The 21,230-nt window shown below is 44.3% G+C and overlaps 1 protein-coding gene across 9 annotated transcripts in view; it reads left to right on the top strand.

Annotated features, from left to right (window-relative positions):
* MYO9B (myosin IXB) overlaps positions 1 to 21,085 on the top strand; it is a 42,868-nt gene extending 21,783 nt beyond the window's left edge. For 2 of the 9 annotated variants that reach the window (XM_068997444.1, XM_068997445.1), the window contains 31 exons: positions 506 to 647; positions 882 to 1,077; positions 2,859 to 2,934; positions 3,366 to 3,455; positions 4,481 to 4,591; positions 5,643 to 5,682; positions 6,137 to 6,259; positions 6,678 to 6,758; positions 6,954 to 7,064; positions 7,576 to 7,698; positions 8,182 to 8,331; positions 8,451 to 8,617; positions 9,169 to 10,116; positions 10,650 to 10,716; positions 11,073 to 11,203; positions 11,829 to 11,986; positions 12,091 to 12,281; positions 12,753 to 12,851; positions 13,358 to 13,534; positions 14,004 to 14,045; positions 14,575 to 14,686; positions 14,839 to 14,909; positions 15,373 to 15,565; positions 15,871 to 15,999; positions 16,578 to 16,683; positions 17,363 to 17,494; positions 18,445 to 18,568; positions 18,976 to 19,023; positions 19,500 to 19,639; positions 19,915 to 20,042; positions 20,191 to 21,085. In XM_068997444.1, the coding sequence (XP_068853545.1) occupies positions 506 to 647; positions 882 to 1,077; positions 2,859 to 2,934; positions 3,366 to 3,455; positions 4,481 to 4,591; positions 5,643 to 5,682; positions 6,137 to 6,259; positions 6,678 to 6,758; positions 6,954 to 7,064; positions 7,576 to 7,698; positions 8,182 to 8,331; positions 8,451 to 8,617; positions 9,169 to 10,116; positions 10,650 to 10,716; positions 11,073 to 11,203; positions 11,829 to 11,986; positions 12,091 to 12,281; positions 12,753 to 12,851; positions 13,358 to 13,534; positions 14,004 to 14,045; positions 14,575 to 14,686; positions 14,839 to 14,909; positions 15,373 to 15,565; positions 15,871 to 15,999; positions 16,578 to 16,683; positions 17,363 to 17,494; positions 18,445 to 18,568; positions 18,976 to 19,023; positions 19,500 to 19,639; positions 19,915 to 20,042; positions 20,191 to 20,627 (4,843 nt within the window). In that variant the 3' untranslated portion in view covers positions 20,628 to 21,085. Of the gene's footprint in view, positions 1 to 505; positions 648 to 881; positions 1,078 to 2,858; positions 2,935 to 3,365; positions 3,456 to 4,480; positions 4,592 to 5,642; positions 5,683 to 6,136; positions 6,260 to 6,677; positions 6,759 to 6,953; positions 7,065 to 7,575; positions 7,699 to 8,181; positions 8,332 to 8,450; positions 8,618 to 9,168; positions 10,117 to 10,649; positions 10,717 to 11,072; positions 11,204 to 11,828; positions 11,987 to 12,090; positions 12,282 to 12,752; positions 12,852 to 13,357; positions 13,535 to 14,003; positions 14,046 to 14,574; positions 14,687 to 14,838; positions 14,910 to 15,372; positions 15,566 to 15,870; positions 16,000 to 16,577; positions 16,684 to 17,362; positions 17,495 to 18,444; positions 18,569 to 18,975; positions 19,024 to 19,499; positions 19,640 to 19,914; positions 20,055 to 20,190 lie in introns of all 9 variants that reach the window. The other 7 variants (XM_068997452.1, XM_068997448.1, XM_068997449.1 and 4 more) reach the window with 7 other exon arrangements.
* Positions 21,086 to 21,230: the final 145 nt, after the last annotated feature.

The following is a 21,230-nucleotide window of genomic DNA, read 5'->3' as shown; positions in this document are numbered from 1 at the left end:
AAATACAGCACTTGAAAAAGGAGTGGAATGTTGTGGGAAGCAAAGGGTTGTTTATGACTATGATTTACCCTGTAGTTTGCTTCTAATGACTCCAGTATGGTGGTGATATAAATTGATGCTAAAAGTGAACTTTGGCTTAACCAAATTTAGAAACTTCCATGTTTGTGGCTTACCATGGAACTCCAATTAAAGTAAAATGCATGTCTGTAAGTCTTTGGAGCATTAAGTAGCAAATGTGGTAAATAGTTAATGTGCTGCTAACTAAAGTTGGCTGGTGAAGTGGGAGGAAACACTGACGTACACTTGAAACCTCACAATATTCTGCCGTGTGTGGAGCTGCTTGGTTTGGATCCAGAAATTGAGCCCACCTTTAAAATTCAAAGCAGGTGTAGAGATCTTGGACAATTAATATTTTCCACAAGGATCAATAAGTGTTCATTCTGTCACCCTAATAAGCATATCTGTATTTGAGAAACAGCTGACCACTTTTGTCTTGCCTTCCCAGTTTTCCACATGCCACCAACCAAACTCTACTGGCAAAATTCAAACAGCAGCATGAGGAGAACAAATTTTTTGTTGGAACCCCAGTGATGGAGCCTGCTTTTATTATTCGCCACTTTGCTGGCAAAGTGAAGTACCAGATCAAAGTAGGTGATAGGTTTGATGGCCACAAAAAAGAATATCCTTGCCTTTCTGGGAGCTTTTTGTGAGGGTGTAGAAAATGTTCTGGGAATGGGCTGGATCAAAAGGGTTCTCAGAGGTACTTCGGGTTTGTTTTTTGGGTGGTGGTGTTGGCTGGAGGGTAACACATTTATTCCAAATGAACAGAACACAGGGAGCTTTCCTGACAGCTTGCAGCTCAGTGTGCCTGTTTTGTGCAGGATTTCAGGGAGAAGAACATGGATTACATGAGGCCTGACATCGTGGCTCTGCTGCGCAGCAGCGACAGCGCCTTCGTGCGGGAGCTGATCGGGATGGACCCGGTGGCCGTGTTCCGCTGGGCCGTGCTGCGCGCGGCCATCCGCGCCATGGCCGTGTTCGCCCAGGCTGGGCGGGAGAGGGCCCAGAAAACGGCAGGTAGGGCACGGGAAACGGCAGGGAGGGCATGGGAAACGGCAGGGAGGGCCCGGGAAATGGCAGGGAGGGCACGGGAAATGGCAGGGAGGGCACGGGAAATGGCAGGGAGGGCACGGGAAACGGCAGGGAGGGCACGGGAAACGGCAGGGAGGGCACGGGAAATGGCAGGGAGGGCACGGGAAATGGCAGGGAGGGCACGGGAAATGGCAGGGAGGGCACGGGAAACGGCAGGTATGGCTTGGAAAATTGCAGCTAGGGCACGGGAAACGGCAGGGAGGGCATGGGAAACGGCAGGTAGGGCACGGGAAATGGCAGGGAGGGCCCGGGAAATGGCAGGGAGGGCCCGGGAAACGGCAGGGAGGGCATGGGAAATGGCAGGGAGGGCCCGGGAAATGGCAGGGAGGGCCCGGGAAACGGCAGGGAGGGCCCGGGAAACGGCAGGGAGGGCCCGGGAAACGGCAGGTAAGGCTTGGAAAATTGCAGCTAGGGCACGGGAAACGGCAGGGAGGGCACGGGAAACGGCAGGTATGGCTTGGAAAATTGCAGCTAGGGCACGGGAAACGGCAGGGAGGGCATGGGAAACGGCAGGGGAGGGCATGGGAAACGGCAGGTAGGGCACGGGAAACGGCAGGTAGGGCACGGGAAATGGCAGGGAGGGCACGGGAAATGGCAGGGAGGGCCCGGGAAACGGCAGGTAAGGCTTGGAAAATTGCAGCTAGGGCACGGGAAACGGCAGGGAGGGCACGGGAAACGGCAGGTATGGCTTGGAAAATTGCAGCTAGGGCACGGGAAACGGCAGGGAGGGCATGGGAAACGGCAGGGAGGGCATGGGAAACGGCAGGTAGGGCACGGGAAATGGCAGGGAGGGCACGGGAAATGGCAGGGAGGGCATGGGAAATGGCAGGGAGGGCATGGGAAATGGCAGGGAGGGCACGGGAAACGGCAGGGAGGGCATGGGAAATGGCAGGGAGGGCACGGGAAATGGCAGGGAGGGCATGGGAAATGGCAGGTAGGGCCCAGAAAACGGCAGGTAGGGCATGGGAAATGGCAGGTAAGGCTTGGAAAATTGCAGGTAGGGCAGGGGGAACTGCAGGTAGGGCACGGGAGACAGCAGGGAGGGCATGGGAAACGGCAGGTAAGGCTTGGAAAATTGCAGGTAGGGCACGGGAAACGGCAGGTAGGGCATGGGAAACGGCAGGTATGGCCTGGAAAATTGCAGGTAGGGCAGGGGGAACTGCAGGTAGGGCTGGGAAAACTGCTCTGAAAATGCTCAATGCTCTACAATTGCTCTGCTGGCAGAACAAGTTTGTGGCAAAACCTCATCAGGCAGACACCAGCTTTGGTACTAAGGGCAAACTGAGTGGTGAAAGTGGTTTAACATTCACAAATGGAGGAGGTTGTCACTGTTTTTGCCTGAGGTCATTCAGCTTTCCTCCTCCAGTCAGTGCAGCATTTCCAGCAGGATGGGACAGATTTGAAGGCCTATTTGTAAAAGTTGGGAGTGATAGTTCTGGTGTTCATTCCCATCTTATCACTAATTTTGATCTTCTTAGACCTCTGTGAAGTATCAAATAAGTATTCAGGATTAACTACTAAATTTGAGCAGCTGCAACTTCCTTTCTAGTTTGAGCAAGCAAAGTGCTGTAGCTTGAAAAAGTACTGGATAAGAACTCCAGACCCTTGAATAGACATTTTGCTTGCTAAAGTTGGTGGTTTCTGGGGGTTTTTTTGCCTGCTCATATCTTTGTCAAAATGCAATTTTTTTGGTTATTTCCTAACAGGAGTGGTACGTCAAGGACCCAGAGTTCCCCTTGGAGAACTCCAGAGATCAAATACGCCGGTAGAAAAAGTTTATCGGTGAGAAACGCATCCTTAACCCCTACAGGGAAAAGAGCTGAATTGCTGAGTTGGATTTTCATATATCAAATCTCAACTAGATCTTTCCACAAGGAAAGCAAGTTTTATTTCTCCTGTCTTCTCTTCTTTGGCCTTTTTAATACTATCAAAACAACACTCTAGCTTATTTTATGTAAGACCTAATGCCACCACATGTTGGGGACAGCCTCAGTTCCATTTACCTCTGGGTTTTTGAGTTTTGTGTAGTTGGTGTGTGCAGCTTTTAGCATTGTGTGCTCCTCTGCAGCCAGTCTGGGTTACTGCAGGGGGCAGAGGCTGGTTTTTCAGCTTTATGATGAGTAGGAGGCAGGGCCAGTCCTACAGAACTGTATCTCTATAGGGAGATTTGCCTTTCCATGGATATTTAGGCTTTGTACGTGTTCCTTTTGCAGCCGCTCAGTGCTCGATTTCTCATTTGATTGTTCTGAGGATTTCCATATAAATGCTTTTCAAGACATCATTTCTTTTTGTGAGAACAAGAAGTAAGTAGCAAAAGGCCTGAACTCCCAGGCCAGGGAGGCACATTTCCAGGACACACCGACTTTCTGAGCGTGCTCTGGGTGACAGTGAAGCCATGGGGCACCTAAAGGAGTGACTTCATGCTGCTTCCTAATTACTGCATCCTGGACAGCCTCTGCCACTTGGGGCAACAAAGAACTAAATATCCAATTTGGGTGAAAGGATTGGTCACAGCTTAACAGATCTGTTTCCTTGGGATATCTTAAATCTTGATATTCAGAAAAGTTCAGAGGTACCCAGGGAAGCAACAACCCTGTGTAATAATGTTGCTGCCTCTGTGAGCAGCTCAGAATGGGGAGAGCATCTGAGAGTCAGAAGTGATTCTTACACTTCTGTTATTTTTGGTTTGTGCCTCTCTGGAGAGTAAAGAAGGTAAGTTCTGTGCCAGGACACAGCACTTCACAAGCACAGTGCATGCTTGAATGGCACCTACCACGAATTAAGGACCATCCCAGGCTTACTTTGAAAAGCTAAACGTGAATAAGTTTGAAATGGAAATGAAACCCAAAATTTCTTCAAGTATCCCTCTAACAGCTTGTTTATAACTTGCTTTTCTGATGTAAGTCCAAGTACCCTCATTTTAGTAGTCAAACCTCATATAAAAATGTTTACTCTTGGTTATAAAGAAGCTTGTATCTATCTGAAAAGGTTACTTGGCTTAACCAGAAGGGTTCACTGCCCATTAAGTACATTTTGCTAAATTTCTCTCAATTTTTTGAATTAGTGACTCAAGAACTTACATTAAAAGGTAGAGAGTAAGTTGAGTGTAAGACCCTGGCAATTAAATTTTACAGCACTGATGGAGTAAAAAGTGCTGACTTGTCATCAAAATCATTCATGTTTAGGAAAAAGTAGTCTGGGATTGACCTGCAACAGTTTGGAGCACACTTGGTGATGGAACCTTTTGGGGTTTTAACTCCTTTTTTCCCCCTCTCTCATGGCTGTGTATCTCTGTTTGCCACCTTTGTTTTGCTGTGGATCATTTTAGAGACATGCATGAACAAATCATCGCCAGTATTAAAGGACTGCCCTGGCAGGGTGATGATCCCTGTGAGCTGCTTCGGTCCCTCAGTCAGCTTCAACACCGCTCCCACCTCCTGTGAGTGCTCTGAGTATTGCTTTGAAAGTGCAACAAGAACCAAGCAGTTACTCCAGTCCCTAAAAATGATGCTTGTCCCAAGTTTGTCTTTTGAAAAACACTAAACAAGACAATTAAAAATAAAACAACCCTTCTGCAAATAGGCTACGGAGAACACCTTGTTGCTTCATTGCGTTAGCTGAAAGTTAAACCTACTTCTCATGTAAACTTGCTTAAAACCCTAAGTATGTGGTATGAGTTTGTTGTTGCGAAATATTCAACAGTGAGATCTCTCACAAGGTATAACAAATGTTTCCTGACATTCAGGGTGCTGATGCTGGATGTATTTCTGGGTTTAAGGTCTCTACGTGTGCAGTTCTGTGCATGTGTAAGGAAATGGATCTGTGCTCTGTTGTATAATAAGTAAATGTAAGCTGGGTGGCACAGAGCAGGAACCTGCCCTGTATCACAGAGTTAACATGCTTAGAACCAGGAGGATGTGAACTGCAGCCTTGTTTCTGAGAGTTTCCACTTCTCCCCCTTCTGTGTGTGGATGAGAGCTGTGCCTGAGGTGTGTGTCCTGCTCAGACATTCCAGAATTCCTGGTGCTGGGATGTGCATTGTCCTCCTGGGAGCAGTTGGGTGCTTTCACAGAGGTTCTGATGCAAGCAGCTGTAACTCGTGAATCAAGTATCTTTATTTCATAGTGCCTTCATGTTATGATGAATTTAATGACCATACAGTTGCTAAAGAGAATAACTCACACTACAGTAGTCTGTACAACGGTGCAATTTTGAATAGCTTTAACTTCAGAGAAAATGTTTCACTTTTGAAAGCTTCCAATACCTTCAGAGTTTATTTAAAAAAAAAAAAAAGTTCTTGTTGCAGAGCAGTTTGCATTTCTTGCATTGATCATTTGTAAGAGACGTGCATGAACACACCCTGGTGCTGTTGTGCTCATTTTCTTCTGTCCTTCATCTTGCCTCATAAATTGCACCAACTTATGGCTTGCTGAAATAATCAAAAATCACATGTACTTTTTTTTCTTAAATGATCTTTAATATTTTAACAGGAAAAGTAGAGGTGTCAAGCAAAAGCAGATCATTCCCAAGGTAATCAGAAAATTTAGATTTCTCTTGGGTTTGGGCTTTGTTGCACTGTGAATTTCATTTTGATTGACACAGCTCACTTCAGAACTGTTTTATAGTGTAGGAAAGTTGTTTTATTTATCCTGACAAGCTCAAAAATAGATAAATGTTCACTTTAATAAGAATTGTTTAATTAGACTGGAGATGCCGTAAATGTATGATGTCACTTCCAAGTCAGGGAAGGCAAATGCAATGATTGTGTGATTCCCCTTGTTCACCTTACACTCTTGGGTTAGGGCAGTGGAACAATTTCACTCTTAAGAATTGCTTTGGCCCTAAATAGAAATAATCATGAAATGTAACATGCCATTGAATGTGGAACTCTGGGTAGCTGGTTTCATTCTGACTTGTTTCAGATAAATATTTCCCTTTTAGTTGAGAGACTTGCACTTTGTTGATTATGAAAACTTCCTTGTAGAACTTGCTGGATTCCAAATCTCTGAAGCTCATAATGAGCATGACGCTGCACGATCGGACTACGAAGTCCCTTTTGCACTTGCACAAGAAGAAGAAACCCCCCAGCATAAGTGCCCAGTTCCAGGTAGGGGACACACCTCAGGGAACAGGCCCTCCTGGGCTGATGTAGGCTGGTCTGGCATGGAAAACCAAGTGGGTTTTATTCTTGGGATTTGTTTGAAGCGGAGTTTATTACTTGATTAAAGTCAGAGTACATTTTGAGATTGTCATTTATGCCATGAAATGTGTCAGTTCTCTGTACTGATCATCCTAGTATGCAGATCTAGTGCTCCTGCTAGAGCATATGCAAACCCTGCTTTGAATTCTTTTGAGAAGAGCTAACAGCACATACCAAATACAGGGATGTGTGTGCAGTATGGGAAAATTTTGTATAGCCATCAGACCTGAAACAATCTGATTCTTAAGGCAGAAGCTGTCCTGCTGTCAAAAACCACCAAAATGCTGATACCTGAAGAAAAACCTTTCTGAATGTTTCATTTCAGACTTCACTTAACAAGTTGCTGGAGACACTGGGCAGAGCTGAGCCATTCTTCATCCGCTGCATCCGCTCCAATGCAGAGAAGGTAAGGCTGCCTCAGAGCAGCGCTGGCTGCTGAGACCCAGGGCTTGAGCCTTGTAATCTCTTTATTTCAACTTGTTCACTGTCACTCTGTGTGCAGGTGAAAGTTAACCAAGGTGTGGAAGGAAAGTGTGCTGTCCCTACGACAGCAGTTGGGCTCCTCAGGCTCTCACTGGCTGTTTCCTGCTGTCTTTTACAGAAAGAGATGCTCTTTGATGAGAGCTTGGTGCTGCAGCAGTTACGGTACACGGGCATGCTGGAAACTGTGCGGATCAGGAGGTCTGGCTACAGTGCCAAATACACATTCCAGGTATGGTGGGAACTCCAGGTGGATTGTGCTTTCAGGAATATCTGCTCTCTGCAGAAAACACGTCTTGTGTGTCTCTTCATGTGAAGCTCATGACCACTTGGGATGAGCTGTGAAAATGCACTGCAGTTTTGAGAGAGCCTGCATGGTAAAAAGTTGTAGTTAAACTGTTGTGTGAGTCATCTGCCAGTAAATTCTTCCTGGTTGCATGAAGGAAAACGTTCTGAGTGCACTCAGTCAGTGCTGCACAATGCTGTCTCCATGTGGGAATTAGTTTTCTGTAAAACACTCTGAGTAGGTTTAGAAATCATGCACAGGTGATCTTTCCCATTAACACGAGGCTGACTGAAGCCTGCATTTTACATGGAAAAATAGCTCAGTTTGGAGTAAGAGATAAGTACTTTCAGTTCCCTGTAGCTTAAGTGTCTTAAATAGATTTCTATTTTAAAGCTAAAACACTAAACTTGGGAGTTGCCTTCTAACTTTGGTCTCTTGCTGTCTCTGCTTTTTACAGGAATTCATCGACCAGTTTCAGGTGTTACTCCCCAAAAATGCCAAAGCCTCCAAGGAAGACATTTGTGCTTATTTGAATAAACTAAAACTGAATGAAAACTACTATCAAATAGGGAAGACCAAGGTCTGTGAAACTTTCTGTAAGGCAGTAAGAAACACTGATGTACACTGCAAAATTCAGTGCATTTACAAGTGTTACTCTTCTCTGCATTTTGTACCTAAATTGGCTATTTTAACTCTTGCAAGTGGTGACAGAGGTTATACTTGGCTCCTTGGTTTTGATGCCAGCCTGGTTTCTTGACTACAGTACAAGTCCATGTTATATAGATACTGTTTGGGAAATCGTTGCTATTGGCATTGTCAAACAGGTCAATGTTTTCATTTTAGAAGGGTTCTGTGATTTGAAGGCTGTAAGGATAGATGTAAGTTTTAGAATCCAAACTCTGAAATTTAAAAGGACTTCAATTTTTTGGGCAAGCTGTCAGCCAGTAAGTTTTGGTGCAGTGATACCAAACCATTATCTTAACCATTATCATCTTATACCTCCAGTGGGGGCTGAAAGGCTCCTGTTAACTGCTTCTTGATGAACTTTTCTTTAACTGAACAGGTTTTTATGAAAGAGGCTGAACGGCAGATACTACAGGATACACTACACAAAGAAGTGATCAGGAAAATCATCCTCCTTCAGAGCTGGCTCAGGATGGTTTTGGAAAGGAGACGCTTTCTCAGGATGCGGCAGGCGGCTGTTGTTTTACAGGTATCTCTGGGACTTGCCAACCTTATTTTCCTAACAAACAAACAAACAAACAAACTCTGTTATGTAACACTCCCCACCTTGAAGCAGCCCTCCCTTACTTCAGAAACCTCCCTTCCCAGGCGTGCTGGCGCTCCCGCAGTGTCAGGATGGCTCTGCAGAGGAACAATGCTGCCATCGAGATCCAGGCGGCCTGGAGGCGGCACCGGCAGCGGAAACGCTTCCTGCAGCACAGGAGGAGAGTTTGTCTCCTGCAGGCCCTGGTCAGGGGGCACCTGCAGCGTAAGAGGTAAAGGGGAAGGAGCAGTGTGACATGAAAACATCCATTGAATCACCTGGCTTCACCTGCCAAGCTCAGTTTGTGTGATGGGTTGACTTAGTAAGCAGCTTAATAAATTGTTGCCCAAGGAAGCTGTGGCTGCCCCTGGATCCCTAGAAGTGCCCAAGGCCAGGTTGGATGGGGCATGGAACACCCTGGGATAGTGGAAGGTGTCCCTGCCTGTGGCAAGGGGATGGGAATGAGACAATCTTTAAGGTCCCTCCCAACCCAAACCATTCTGGGATTGTATGAACTTAAAGGTAGTTATTGCCATGTGATATTTCAGTCAGTATCGAGTGGTCAGTGGAGTGTGGACAGTGGGTAAGTGCTCAGGACTTGAGCTTTATTCAGCTGAGTTGCACTGATGCTGCCAGTCCTGACAAGCAGACTCCACTGGGACTGTAGGTGTACTTTGGGTCTTATTGCTATTTGGACTGCATTTAAGCAGCTGAGGTTTTTTTTGACCTCTGGGCATTAAGGGTTTCATCTTAAAGTGTTTTCATCTTAAAAATGCATAACAGATACCAGAAAATGGTTCTGGAAAGGCAGACAGCTGAAGAAAAGCAGAGAGAAATGCAGGAAGATAAAGAGAAAGAGGATGATACGAGCAAGGATGAGCAGAGCGAGCCAGCAGCAGATGAGCTGCCTGTGAAACACGAGTCAGAGCCGGATCAAGCTATTGAGGATGAAGATCAAGCTCAAAATGAACAAGCTGAAAACCTGAACTCATCTGAGAAAGCCACATTACCCCAGAAGAGCACAGTGGAGGGCTCAGAGAAAGTAACCAACAGCCGGGAGAAGCGGGAATCCCGTCGGCAGAGGGGGCTGGAACACAATGACTTGCAGAACAAACATGTGCTCTTGTCCTTTGAAGGACCATCTTCGTTGTGCCACGAGGAGCAAACTGTTTCTGAAGAGGCCCTGGAAGCTGCTCCAGTGCCAGAGAAATCCACAACACAAGAAGATAATGTCCTTCAGGGAAGCAGCGAGAGAGAGAAAAGTCCAAGTGAAGAAAAAACTCTTTCAGACATTCCACCATCAAGTGAGGTAAAAGGAAGTGGTTCTGTTCCTGAGCAACCACCTGGATCAGAAGCAGAGGACACGGCAGCTGATAGAACAAAACCACAAAGAAATCAAAATAACCAAATAAAAGGCAGCCAAAGCTTTAACTGCCCTGAAAGGCCAACAGATCTTGCACTGAGTGTTCGTAACACACTGTCTGCTACTGGCAGCTTTCAGAGCCCTGCTGACTGCTGGGCAGATAAAAGCAGGTGGCAGAAGGCAACCAAAGACCTGGACAGCCCCACTTCTTCTGCAATCCAGAGATATGTGGATGACCCAGAGAAGCTAAAGTACAAGAGAGAGAAGTGGAAAGGAAAGAGACAGTCTGATGCTGGCCAGAATGATGTGCTGAGTCAGTCTTTGGATGGAAGGATACGTGTGGATAAGTCTCCTCAGGATCAGCTAGAGTAAGGGCAGCTTCCTTTTTTTTGATTTATTTTACAGAAAACAAATATCTGTAATATCTAAAACAGAGAACTCCTGAGAGCCTGTACATTTGGGCCGTGTTATGGGAGCAAATGGAGCTGTGAACAACTCCAGCTTTTCCTTGGCTCCCAGTCCTGCAGTGAATCTGTATGGGCAGAATGTTTGCAGAAGCTCACAAAAGATGCAAAGCCTGCCTGGCTGAATTAAATGGAAAGTCAGGGCTTTAGCTGAAGTAGTGTCTGGAGTTTATTTTCATGTGTCTTTCACCCATTGAAAACAAGGTTTTTGTGACCTGCAGTTTGCAAGCATCATCCCTCTCATATGACAGGAAATCTGACATTCCCATGCTTTTTTACTTCTCCAGTACATTTTGCATTTAAAAGTGAATTGCAAGAGCTGATCAGGGCTCTGTCTCAGATGTAGTATTGATATGTGGGTTATTTAAAAAATGTGAAGAGGCCACAGATGTTATTAAAATATTCTTATGTATTAAAATGTACCCATCTTACTACAGGAAGAAGGGGAGTTCAGCTTCATTAAGTGACCTCTCAACACTGGCCCAGACTATTGCCATGAACCAGGTACTGATGCTATTGTGCATATTTATACTTAATCATTGTTTATAAATATTAAAGATTTGTGAATAATTGGCTGTAGTGTATTTCTGTGTTCCATCAGGTTCATTTTTTATTTTGGCTTGATATCCGTGAAAAACAATCACCAGCAAATATTATGCAGTATTCTGGAAACTTAATTTTTAATAAATGGATCCTTGATCAAAGCATTAAATATACTTGGCTCTTGCATTAATAAGCTAATATCTATTGAGTAAAGTGTTTTGTCTTGATAGAGAAAACTTCACCATTCTGATTTTTAAGGCCGTTAAAGGATCTATGTCACTCAAAATGCAGTTTTTGACTCCTCCTCTCTCCTGTAGCAATCACCAGATCCAATTGAAGAAGAAAAAGGCAACAAGAAATACCCTGTGCAGAAGAAGCCCAGTGACCACTTCCTTACTTCGGACATGGCCATTCCCGTGCAGCCAGCGAGTCAGCAAGTGGATGCCAAGTACGGGTTGTGTGTGTGACTGGCCTGTCTTTGAGAAAATGAAAAAAAAAGATTTTCCATTGGTATTTGGATTGGGCACCTTGAGACTGGGATTGTGGAGAGGCTACCTGAGTGGCTGTGTCACTGCTTCATGTTGCTCTGAGCATATCTGACCCTGCTGAGGAACAGATTCTCTGCTTCTTGCATAACACTTTCTTTGAACTGGTTCTTTTTAAAATAAGAACCAACTTACAGCTTGGATCAAAGGTTCCTGTAGTGTAATACAACACCAAGAGAAAAGCTGAAGAACCCAGCAAGCATGTAATGCTGCTTCCCTGGCCTGCTGCAGCCTCTGGCATTCTGCAGTCCAGGGACTTCCTGAGCCAGAACCGATGTTTTGGATATGTGAGGTGTTGTCTCTGTGTCTGCTGAAGGTAGTGCTCTGATCTTGTAAATACCAGGAAGTCCAGATGTGCTTTCACATTGTCTTTCTTTTTTTTGTGCTGCTCAGTTTTTCTGCAGGTTGGGCCTTAAATATTCCCCATAGTTGTGAATCCTGTTGTGGATTATTGTTAAGAGCCTGTTCTTGTAGCAGAGCCATCTTCCTTTACTAATGGGACAGACTTGTATCTGCTTTTGCATTCAGGTCTGCTTTCAAAAGCCCTTTGCGTAGACTTTTGGGGAAAAAGCCAGACAAGAAAATTGCAAAGGAGAGTTCTGATGTGATTGAGGAAGGAGATGGCCTCTCTCTCGTGTCTTGTGTCCTCTTTACAGACACAGGAGGAGCCCAGAAAGTTTCTGAAGGTGAGTTTGGTGTTAACCCTCAGCACGGTGCATCTTTTCTGCGAAAACAAATCCTGCAGAATTCCCTCACCCTGCTTGAATGTACAAATCCATGTCTTTGCCAGGTTCTTCGGGGCAGCCGGGCCGGCCCCAGGCCGGGGAGCGCCACGGGAAGGAGAGCAGCAAAGCAAAGAAGAACAGAACCATAAAGATCAGCAAGATCTCGAGCGTGTCCCAGAACTGGCGCGCGTCCATGGTCCGGGAGATTGCAAATGCCAATGAGCTGAAACACCTGGATGAGTTCCTCCTAAACAAGGTGAGAGGCTCTCAGCCACGATAAAATTCAAGTCTTTGTTCTCTCTTTATGTGGAGTTTTAAAGCCTACTGTTCTAGGTGCAAGTTTGTGTTATAACCTAAGCAAAGGGGAATTTGATTGGATGGTTTGACTGAGTTAGGTCTGTGTAAGGGCCCTTCCTATTCTTTTCTTCAAGTCTCTGAATGCATTATATTGCATTAAATACTCACAGCATTCATGTTAGTTCTTTGTTTACAAATGAGTGGGCAGCAAAAGTTGTATTAAAAAAAGCAAGAGTTGTAAGTAAAGAGAGAGTTCTCTAAAGCCAAACTATGTGACTCTCCTATTTTGTATCATCAGCACAGTGTATTAGAAAAATGTTGTTTTAAATAATTGGAATGGTCACAAATGACCAAGCCCAGCCACTGAAGCTTAACTCTGTTCAGATGTGCTTTTTTTAACAAAATCTGATGCAGATGTATTTTTTTCTAGATCAATGACTTACGCTCCCAGAAGTCTGGTGTTGAATGTTTGTTTTTTGAAGCCACAGAGAAGTTCAGAGGAAACATCAAGACCATGTACTCTGCTCCTGTAAGTAGTAAGTCTCAATAAAGGAAAGTTGGCAGGCAATAAATGAATTGAGTGTGCAGGTTAAAGGCTTGGCCTGCAGCTCTTCCACAAAGCAGTTCAGCAATTCTCAGCATAGAATTCAGAGCTGAATGTTAGACTCATTTTACAGTTCTGCTCTAATCTCAAGCAGCCTGCTTTGTTTTCCTTCTCTCATTCACTCAGCCATAAATTTATTTTTAGAAATGGATGGATTTTGCTGTCTTCAGCCTCTTAATGCTGCTGTGTTTAAACACCAAAGAGAGGAGCCAACAGCTTTTCCAATATTCTTCTGACACTGCCTTGTCTCAGCCAAGTGCTGTTGGACAGTGCAGGAGGGAAGTGTGTTCACTTGTTTCTGTCATGGGCTGTTATCTTCGACTTTGATCATGGCTGTGCTTTTTCACCTCTGAACTTAAAGATGTGAAAATATGAAACTGTCTCAACAGTATCAAAACCGAATTTTTTGACAAGTATTTTTCCTTCTTTAGAATGGACAAATCCATGTTGGCTACAAAGATCTGGTGGAAAATTACCAGCTCCTAGTTACAAACCTGGCCAAAAAAAGGGAAGAGAAAGAAGTCAAGCTGGTTTTGAATCTCTTTCTATCCCTTCTGGATGAATTCATCAGAGGGTATACAAAGAAAGAGGAACCTGAGCAGCCCAAGGTATAGAAGTTATTCTGTTACTGGTTTATGGGATGATGAAACATTGTGTTCTCTTAACATAAGGGACCTGTGTTACCTCAGAAACCATTTCCATGGCATTCTTCATTATTTGGGAAACACTTGCTGTACACACATCATGTGGGTAACAAATTCTGATTGCTGATACACCTTTTTGGAATTGTTAATTTTTTAACTTAATATTTTCAGAATCTGAAAGTGTGCATTTTCTTTGATAAAAACTCTGGAGGTTTGAGACATGGAGTTGCTTTGTCATCAGGCAGTGAGCTCAGTTGGTTTTTAGGAAGTTGATAGTGTGAGCTCAGACAACCCTCAAATCAAGCTGAAGCTGCAGGATAGTGTCTCGAATGTCTGGAGGTGGAGTAAAGTCAGGGAAACTCAATAGAGAAAAGAAAAAGGACTGGAATGTCTGAATTTCAAAGACTAAGGCCAGTTTTGTTTTCCATTGCAGCAAACCAAAGCCCAGAAGAAGAAACGAAAACAAGATCGTGCAGTAAGTGCTTTCTTTTTGCAATAATCCAAGTCCTCAGGTGCACTCACAGAACACAAACACCCTTTGAAGAGCTTGATTTTGTACTGATGTTCTGGTTTGTTTTGCATGCTCATTCACTTACCTCTTTTATGAAGATATGACAATATAAAACTGGTTTTTACAAACCAGAGAAATTGCTCATGCAGTGGTAGGTGGTACTCAAGCATTTACTTATTTGTCCAGAAGGTCTTTTAGAGTCTAAAGGCTTTGTCAAGCATGGACTGTTTAAAAGAAAACAACTACTAAATATTAATAACGAAACTGTAGCTCTTGTACTGATGAACTTTAAGGCAGCAAGTCAATTATGAAATGTTCCAGCAAACCCAGCTGCCTTAAGATAGGGTGAAATTTGGTTTCAGGGTGAAATCTTTCAGCTGTAATTGTAAAATAAAAGTGGCAAATCTGAAATGGGGTAGATGTTTTTTTTTAAAATAATTATAATTTTTTAAAGGCAAAAAGACTTCACTGATTCCTTGCTGTCTCTCACCAGATTGAAGAGCACAACGGCCACGTGTTCACAAACTACCAAGTGAGCATCCGGCAGTCGTGTGAGCACTGCTCCTCCTACATCTGGCCCATGGAGAAGGCCTGTCTGTGCAGTGGTGAGTGAACAGACCTCAGATGTGCAGAGTGCTTGTAGCTCTGGCTGCCACAGGTGGGCCTTGGTGGACAGGCCACATAGAAAGTGGGTAGTTCAAGATGCAAAGTGTTTCAGTGTGATTTGGCTGCCTGTAACAATTGCTCCTTTCTCTAGTTTGCAAGCTGACTTGTCACAAGAAGTGCATGTCCAAAATCCAGAGCAGCTGTACCTCCTGTGGGAAAAAGGTAAGGCCCATGGATGTGGGATGGTGTTCTGTGGTACCATAAGTGGTGCATGCAGAATGCTGCCTTCATTTCTCAGTAAATGAACAATGAATGTCCAGGCACTGAATAAAAATTGCTTAAACAGTTCCCTCCTCTGTCTGTATGTAATCAGAGAGGGGCCCTGCAATTGCAGAAACAGAGCATTCTCCTAAGAGGTGATGCTTGAGCTAATTTAGGAACCCTTCTCTCAGAGTGTGTGTGCAGTGTTGGACAAACTGATAAAGAAATCTGCAGTGTGAACCATAAAGGCTCTTTATTGCTGCAGCTCAGGAAATCTGCTTTATGATCAAAGGCGTGTAGCAAGCCAGAATAAAACACTCAGCTGTAGTCTCTGGAAGCATAAGGTAATTGTAGCAGGAAGCTGTGGCATCCTCTAGCTTGGGAACAGGAATTCACAGTGAGATCACACCTGTGTCACCTCCAGAGCGAGCAGGACGCAGAGCCCCGGCACTTCGGGGTGTGTGTGAGCGCCCTGACCAGCGACGGGAACTCGGTCCCCGTGGTCATGGAGAAGTTGCTGGAGTACGTGGAGATGCACGGGCTCTACACAGAAGGCATCTACAGGAAATCAGGATCAGCAAATCGGATGAAGGAGCTGAAACAGTTGCTGCAAGAAGGTCAGGCAGTGTTGTCCACTCTGCATGATATCAGTTTTCCCTGCCATTCTCTTCTAGCTGTAACTCTGTCACTTCTTAGTGTTTAAAAACCAGCTTTTTGCTGACTGTGCAGGCTGTATTATTTTTGTTGGCTGACAAAAGCTGTTTAGTACCTTAAAATTACTATCTTGTGCCTTTTTTCCCCTTCTGAATTGCCATTTGGATTCTGTGAACAGGAGATTTGAATGTTTCTAATCTTATTTCTATGGGGTCTCATTGTGTGCATCAAAGAATTCAACTGCTCTAAATAAAACATTTCTTTTCAGACCCAAACTCGGTGAAACTGGAGAATTACCCTATTCACACCATCACAGGGATCCTTAAGCAGTGGCTGAGGGAATTGCCAGACCCACTGATGACCTCAGCACAGTACAATGATTTTCTCAGAGCTGTAGGTAGGTTTTAAAACCATTCTTCAAACATTTCTTCTTTAACTCATTGTGTCCTTGGGAAAAGAAATTCTTAAGACGCTCATGCTGACTAAACAGCTCCTTCCAGTGCACTTACAGCAATGATTTTGGACGTTTTACATAAAACACTTCTCAGGGAATTTCTCCTCTAGCTTACTTGATCTTGCTTCAAGATTCTTTTTTTACTTTTAATGTGTCACAGCTGCTCTTTCTAAAAACTGAATAAGCATGTGACTAAGTTTCCTTTCAGGCAGGGTTTTTCTTCTTGTTATTCTGAACTAGATCTGGATATACAGATACTTTAAATCCCTAGATTGTTTTAACTTCAGTGGGATTAAGGCACCTAGATAGTGTTGGAGGTCTTAGTATGTCACCTGATGATTGCTAACAGCAGCAGCATCTGAAAATGCAGGATAATTGCAGTGCCATGAGGGGTACTTTAACATTCAGTTATAACACTTGGTAAATGAAATGGTAGTAAGTCTTACCAGAATTTAGGTATTTTTAGCTTTCCACTAGCCTTGCACAGCAATTACAATCTTGTGTTTTCTCCCTTTGTGCAGAACTGCCAGAGAAACAGGAGCAACTCTGTGCCATTTACAGTGTCCTGGAACAGCTCCCACAAGCCAATCATAATACCTTGGAACGACTCATCTTCCATCTTGTCAAGTAATGAGTTTAATTTCTTCATTTGTAGAGAAACTGTGATTCTGAATGCTTCTTGGAAGCTTCCTAAAGTGTTAAACACCTTCAGTGTCAGTATAGGGGATTGTGCTGCTGGTTTAGAAGTGAAAGAATTGAAGCTGGTAGTTGTGCTCACAAACAGGTGTGTGGTTACTTCTACCACCTGATGTATTTGGATCAAACCAGGTAAGAACAACTTTGAAGACAAAGTAGATCTCAGAGCCTTGGTGAATCATCTGAGCACCAGGATTTAGACAGAGGGGCTTGTAGAGAATGGAAGATGAACATATGCAAGTCCAGGTGCAGGAATAAATGGTGCTGGTAAAGGGGCTGCTCTTACCCAAGGAACCTGAGGATTTTCCAAGCAGCCCTCTGAACAGGGGCAAAAGGGATTTTTGAAGAGAAGATGCTGAATCACCAGACATACTTTTGAGAGGCTACCAGATTAGCTTAACCTGGGTGACTCCCTGGTCCTTTGATACATGAAGTGTTGTCTACTTAGTAGGTATGAAATAATTCTCAAGTTTCTTTGGACTGCTGTACTTACTGAGTGTCCAAGAGGCCTCCTTATTTGTTATTTGGGAACTCTGGCAAGGTGTGATCAGGGTGTTTGTATTCTAGCAAGGTCTGCTTAAACTCTCTTTCCCTGGATGTTGAATTTCAGAGTGGCTTTGATAGAAGATGTGAACCGCATGTCCCCCAACGCCTTGGCCATCGTGTTTGCTCCGTGCCTCTTGCGCTGTCCTGATACCTCTGACCCCTTGACCAGCATGAAGGATGTTTCAAAAACAACCATGTAAGTTTTGGCAGAATGCTGAGAAGCAGTGTTTTGGAATGGGATGGAAGGTCAGTACCACTGCCTGTGTTTGTTACAACTTTATTCGGATCAAACTGTGAAACTGAGGTTCAAGAGATGTTGAATTCTAGCTCTGCCAGTGCTGCGAGTTTATAAACCCCTCTCAGACCTTCCACCTGTCTCCATTTTACTAAGCATAAAGTAGGATGATCTATAAGTCTTAAATATCAGGTTTGTGTTTTTACATCAAGATAATCTTTTGGGGGGCTTGTACGCTAATCATTTATTTTGCTGAGATACAAGGCATAATAAACAATATAATACAGAATTAAGCTGTCTCCTGCATACTTGGAACCCCCTGATGATCTCTTCTGCATTGTTCCTTGAATTGAAGAAGGTTCTGTCCTTGACCCTCTCTGTTTTCCTCACCCTCCAGCAACTCTGGCTGTGAGAGCCCCTCACCATCCTCACTGCATGGCTGGCCTTGCCTCTGCCTCCAATGAAAACAGAGTTTGAAAAATGACAGCTTTTTGTAACTTCTTACTGACCCCCGGGGCCATAGAGGTGGAGAAGGGCAGTTGCAGGCTCGTTGTGTCTCTGCCAGCCTGTGCCAGCACAGGGACAACAGGTAGAAGCAGCAGGAGCTGTTGGCAGCCGTGGTAATGTGTGCTCACCACTATGTACAGCCAGCATGGGAGGCTCTGGTTATCCCAGGAGGAACATGTGCCATTAGCTGTCACCATTACCTGTCCTGTTGTGCCTGCTGTGTTGGACTCTTCACCCTGTTACCTGTGCTGCCTGTGAGGGATGGGCTGGGACACTGTGGTCACACTCCAGCCACGTGTGTGTGACAAACACCCCCAGGCCAGGAGCAGCACCTCATCCCACCGTGGTTGTTTCAGAACTTTTGTGGTATGAGGCAGCTCAATAAGCTGTTGCCTTTCTCACAGGTGTGTAGAGATGCTCATAAAGGAACAGATAAGGAAGTACAAGATAAAAATGGAAGAAATCAATCAGCTGGAAGCAGCAGAGAGCTTTGCTGTCCGACGGCTCTCGTTGCTTCGGCAGAACACGGTAAGTGTTGAAATAAAACACCAACTTCTTGGGGAGGGAGTGTTAGTTACCCTGTCCATCCATTCAGTAAGTCAAAAATCAATTGGAAAAAAACAACTGCCCAAAGCTGTAGGTAGGAGCTAAATATACAGCTGCACCAAAGTTCTGATAAATAAAGGGTACAGGGGTGGGAATCTGCTTTTGTACTGGTCAAAATCTATTCCCATATAATTTTGGCAGTGGAACTGAGAGTGTCTGACATGGCAAAGGAGTTCCTTCACTCCAGAGATGGCTGGTGTGCAAAAATATGCTGTGTTCTAGTAGGGCAAATACACTTAATTCTTTGTTTTTGTTGTACTGATTAATACAAACCAAACTGTGTGTGATCAGAGGCTGCATATAGTGAATTTGGTCTCATTTCTCTCTAGCTCTGGCCTATAAAACTTGGGTTCTCTTCCCCTTACGAGGGGAAACTGGTATGTACAACTGCCTGGCTCCAGTGCATGAGTTTTTCTTAGGGTAGTATTGCATGACTAAAATACTTACATGGGTTGTAACTCAGTTTTAAACACTCTTTTGATCAATCAAGACTGCATGTACTGGTGCAACTTCCTCCCCAGACTGCATGCAGGACTGCTTGCCTGTTCTGTCATCACCTGGTATTTTATAGACACTGTATGTAACTTACATTGGATGTAATAATATTACTTATAAGGGACTACTAAAACTAAGCTGAGCCTGACAGATCAAAAAAAAGGTAATAAAATCTTGGAAATCAGGTGAATAGGAAATTTCCTCTTACTTTTTGAAACATTTGTATGGATAACTAACAGCTCTTCATCAATTCCATCAGCCTCTCCTTTGACCTACTCATTTGTCTTCCACTCTGAAACTTGCAGACTGGTGTAGCTGCTTGTGACTGACAAGTGTTACGTGTGAATCTGTCTTGCAGAGTAAAAGCTCTCAGGTCAAAGGAAACGACAGTGGCACCTCAGAGCTGGACTCGGTGCGTGAAGAGGAGGACGTTTGTGAAGCCAATAACCGGGAGAAGGAGATTCTCATCAATCGCATACAGTCAATAAAAGAAGAAAAGTAAGCCCCCCTTTACCTGGGTAGGCCGTGCCCTTTGCACTTGGAGGCAACACAGGGAGTAAAGCAGGATACCTTTTGTCCAAAAGGATCTAATTCTGTTCTGTAGGCCTTTATGAGGGGAAAAAGGAAAATACAAAGCACTAGCTGAGAGAAAATACCATCAACATTATTATTTTTTAATGACTACATGCTTTACCTCTGAACATGAGCTGCATAAAGTTGCTTGTGCCAGAGGTGCTGTCCCAGCTGAGTGCTGCAGCCTTTGTTTGATGCAGGGAGGACATCACTTACCGCTTACCTGAGCTCGATCAGCGAGGTTCCGACGAGGAGAACGTGGACTCAGAGACCTCTGCGAGCACAGAGAGCCTGCTGGAGGACAAACCAGGCCGGATGGATACCGAAGGTCAGTATTAAGGTAGTATGTGCTTTTTTTTATTCTACATCTTTCAGTGCATACAGCCAGGTGACCAAACATTGTCTGGTCACAGTGGCTCGTATCGAGTTACATTTTAGGCCTGCTATCAGTCTCTAAGCATCTTGTTTCTTTAAAGCAATTATTGGATTACACTGCCGTGCTCAGAGCTCCAGCGTGCCTGCCAAAGACATTTGCAAAGTGCCTTCTCTCCCCCAAACCTCTTCAAATTCTTACTCTGCATCCCTGGCTTCAAGGCGCAGATACTCCTTAACACTGTCCAAGATTAAAGTGCCCCGTCGAACTCCAGTGATGCCAACAGCAAACATAAAACTTCCTCCCGGGATGTTCAAATGTACAGAATCCCAGGATGAGGTTTTCCCTAAGGAAGAGTCTCAGATGGTGCAACGGAGGGAGCAGCCAGCAAGGCGGACTGACAGCATCCACTCGGTGTACATTGCACAAGGGTCTGCACTGGCCCACGCTCAGGAACTCGTGGATGAATACGAACCAACAGCAAAACTCAAACGCAGGTTCTCAGACCCTTACTCTCACATTCCCTGTGTGGAGAAGTGAAATTCTTCAGCTCTCTGGACTCTTCTTGAAGTTGACCACAGCTTTGGCTTTAACCCTTTGAAGGCTGTGAACTTGTTCATGGTCTTTTAAGTGGCTGCGGGGAAGGCAGCCTGGAAATGTACAGTACTGTAAGGGTTAAGCAAGGTTGTTTAAAGCAAATACTCTCCACTTTAAATTAAAACCTTGCAAAGAAAGTAAAACTTAATGTTGAATAAATACATGGGTTGAGTGTACAGGAAACAAGCCCCCCCATTCCACTGCTGTGCCTTTTCCATTTGCCTTACAATGGACTCTCATGGGACCAACAGTGAGTTTAGGTCAATGTGTGTTGCCTTAATTTTTTTGTATGGTTTTATGACAATTTTCTCTGTGGTTTACGGAGCTGTTAATGTGGTAATAGCCTTAACTGAGACCAATATGTATAAAAACGTTTATTAAAACATTGCACTTTTAAAAAATACGTCTGGTAGTTTATCGATGTTTGTCTAACAAGCAATTTATTCCGAAGGACGCCTTTACTCGGGTTACTGTTTTTATGAAGTACTGAGAAAGGACGGGGAAAGGGGAAGCACAAACGAGGCTCACGCGGGAGGCTTTTGGAGC

Source organism: Aphelocoma coerulescens, chromosome 28, assembly GCF_041296385.1.
Source record: "Aphelocoma coerulescens isolate FSJ_1873_10779 chromosome 28, UR_Acoe_1.0, whole genome shotgun sequence".
Taxonomy (NCBI): Eukaryota; Metazoa; Chordata; class Aves; order Passeriformes; family Corvidae; genus Aphelocoma; species Aphelocoma coerulescens.
The sequence above is the reverse complement of the archived record's forward strand: the minus strand, read 5'-3'. Positions and strand labels throughout refer to the sequence as shown.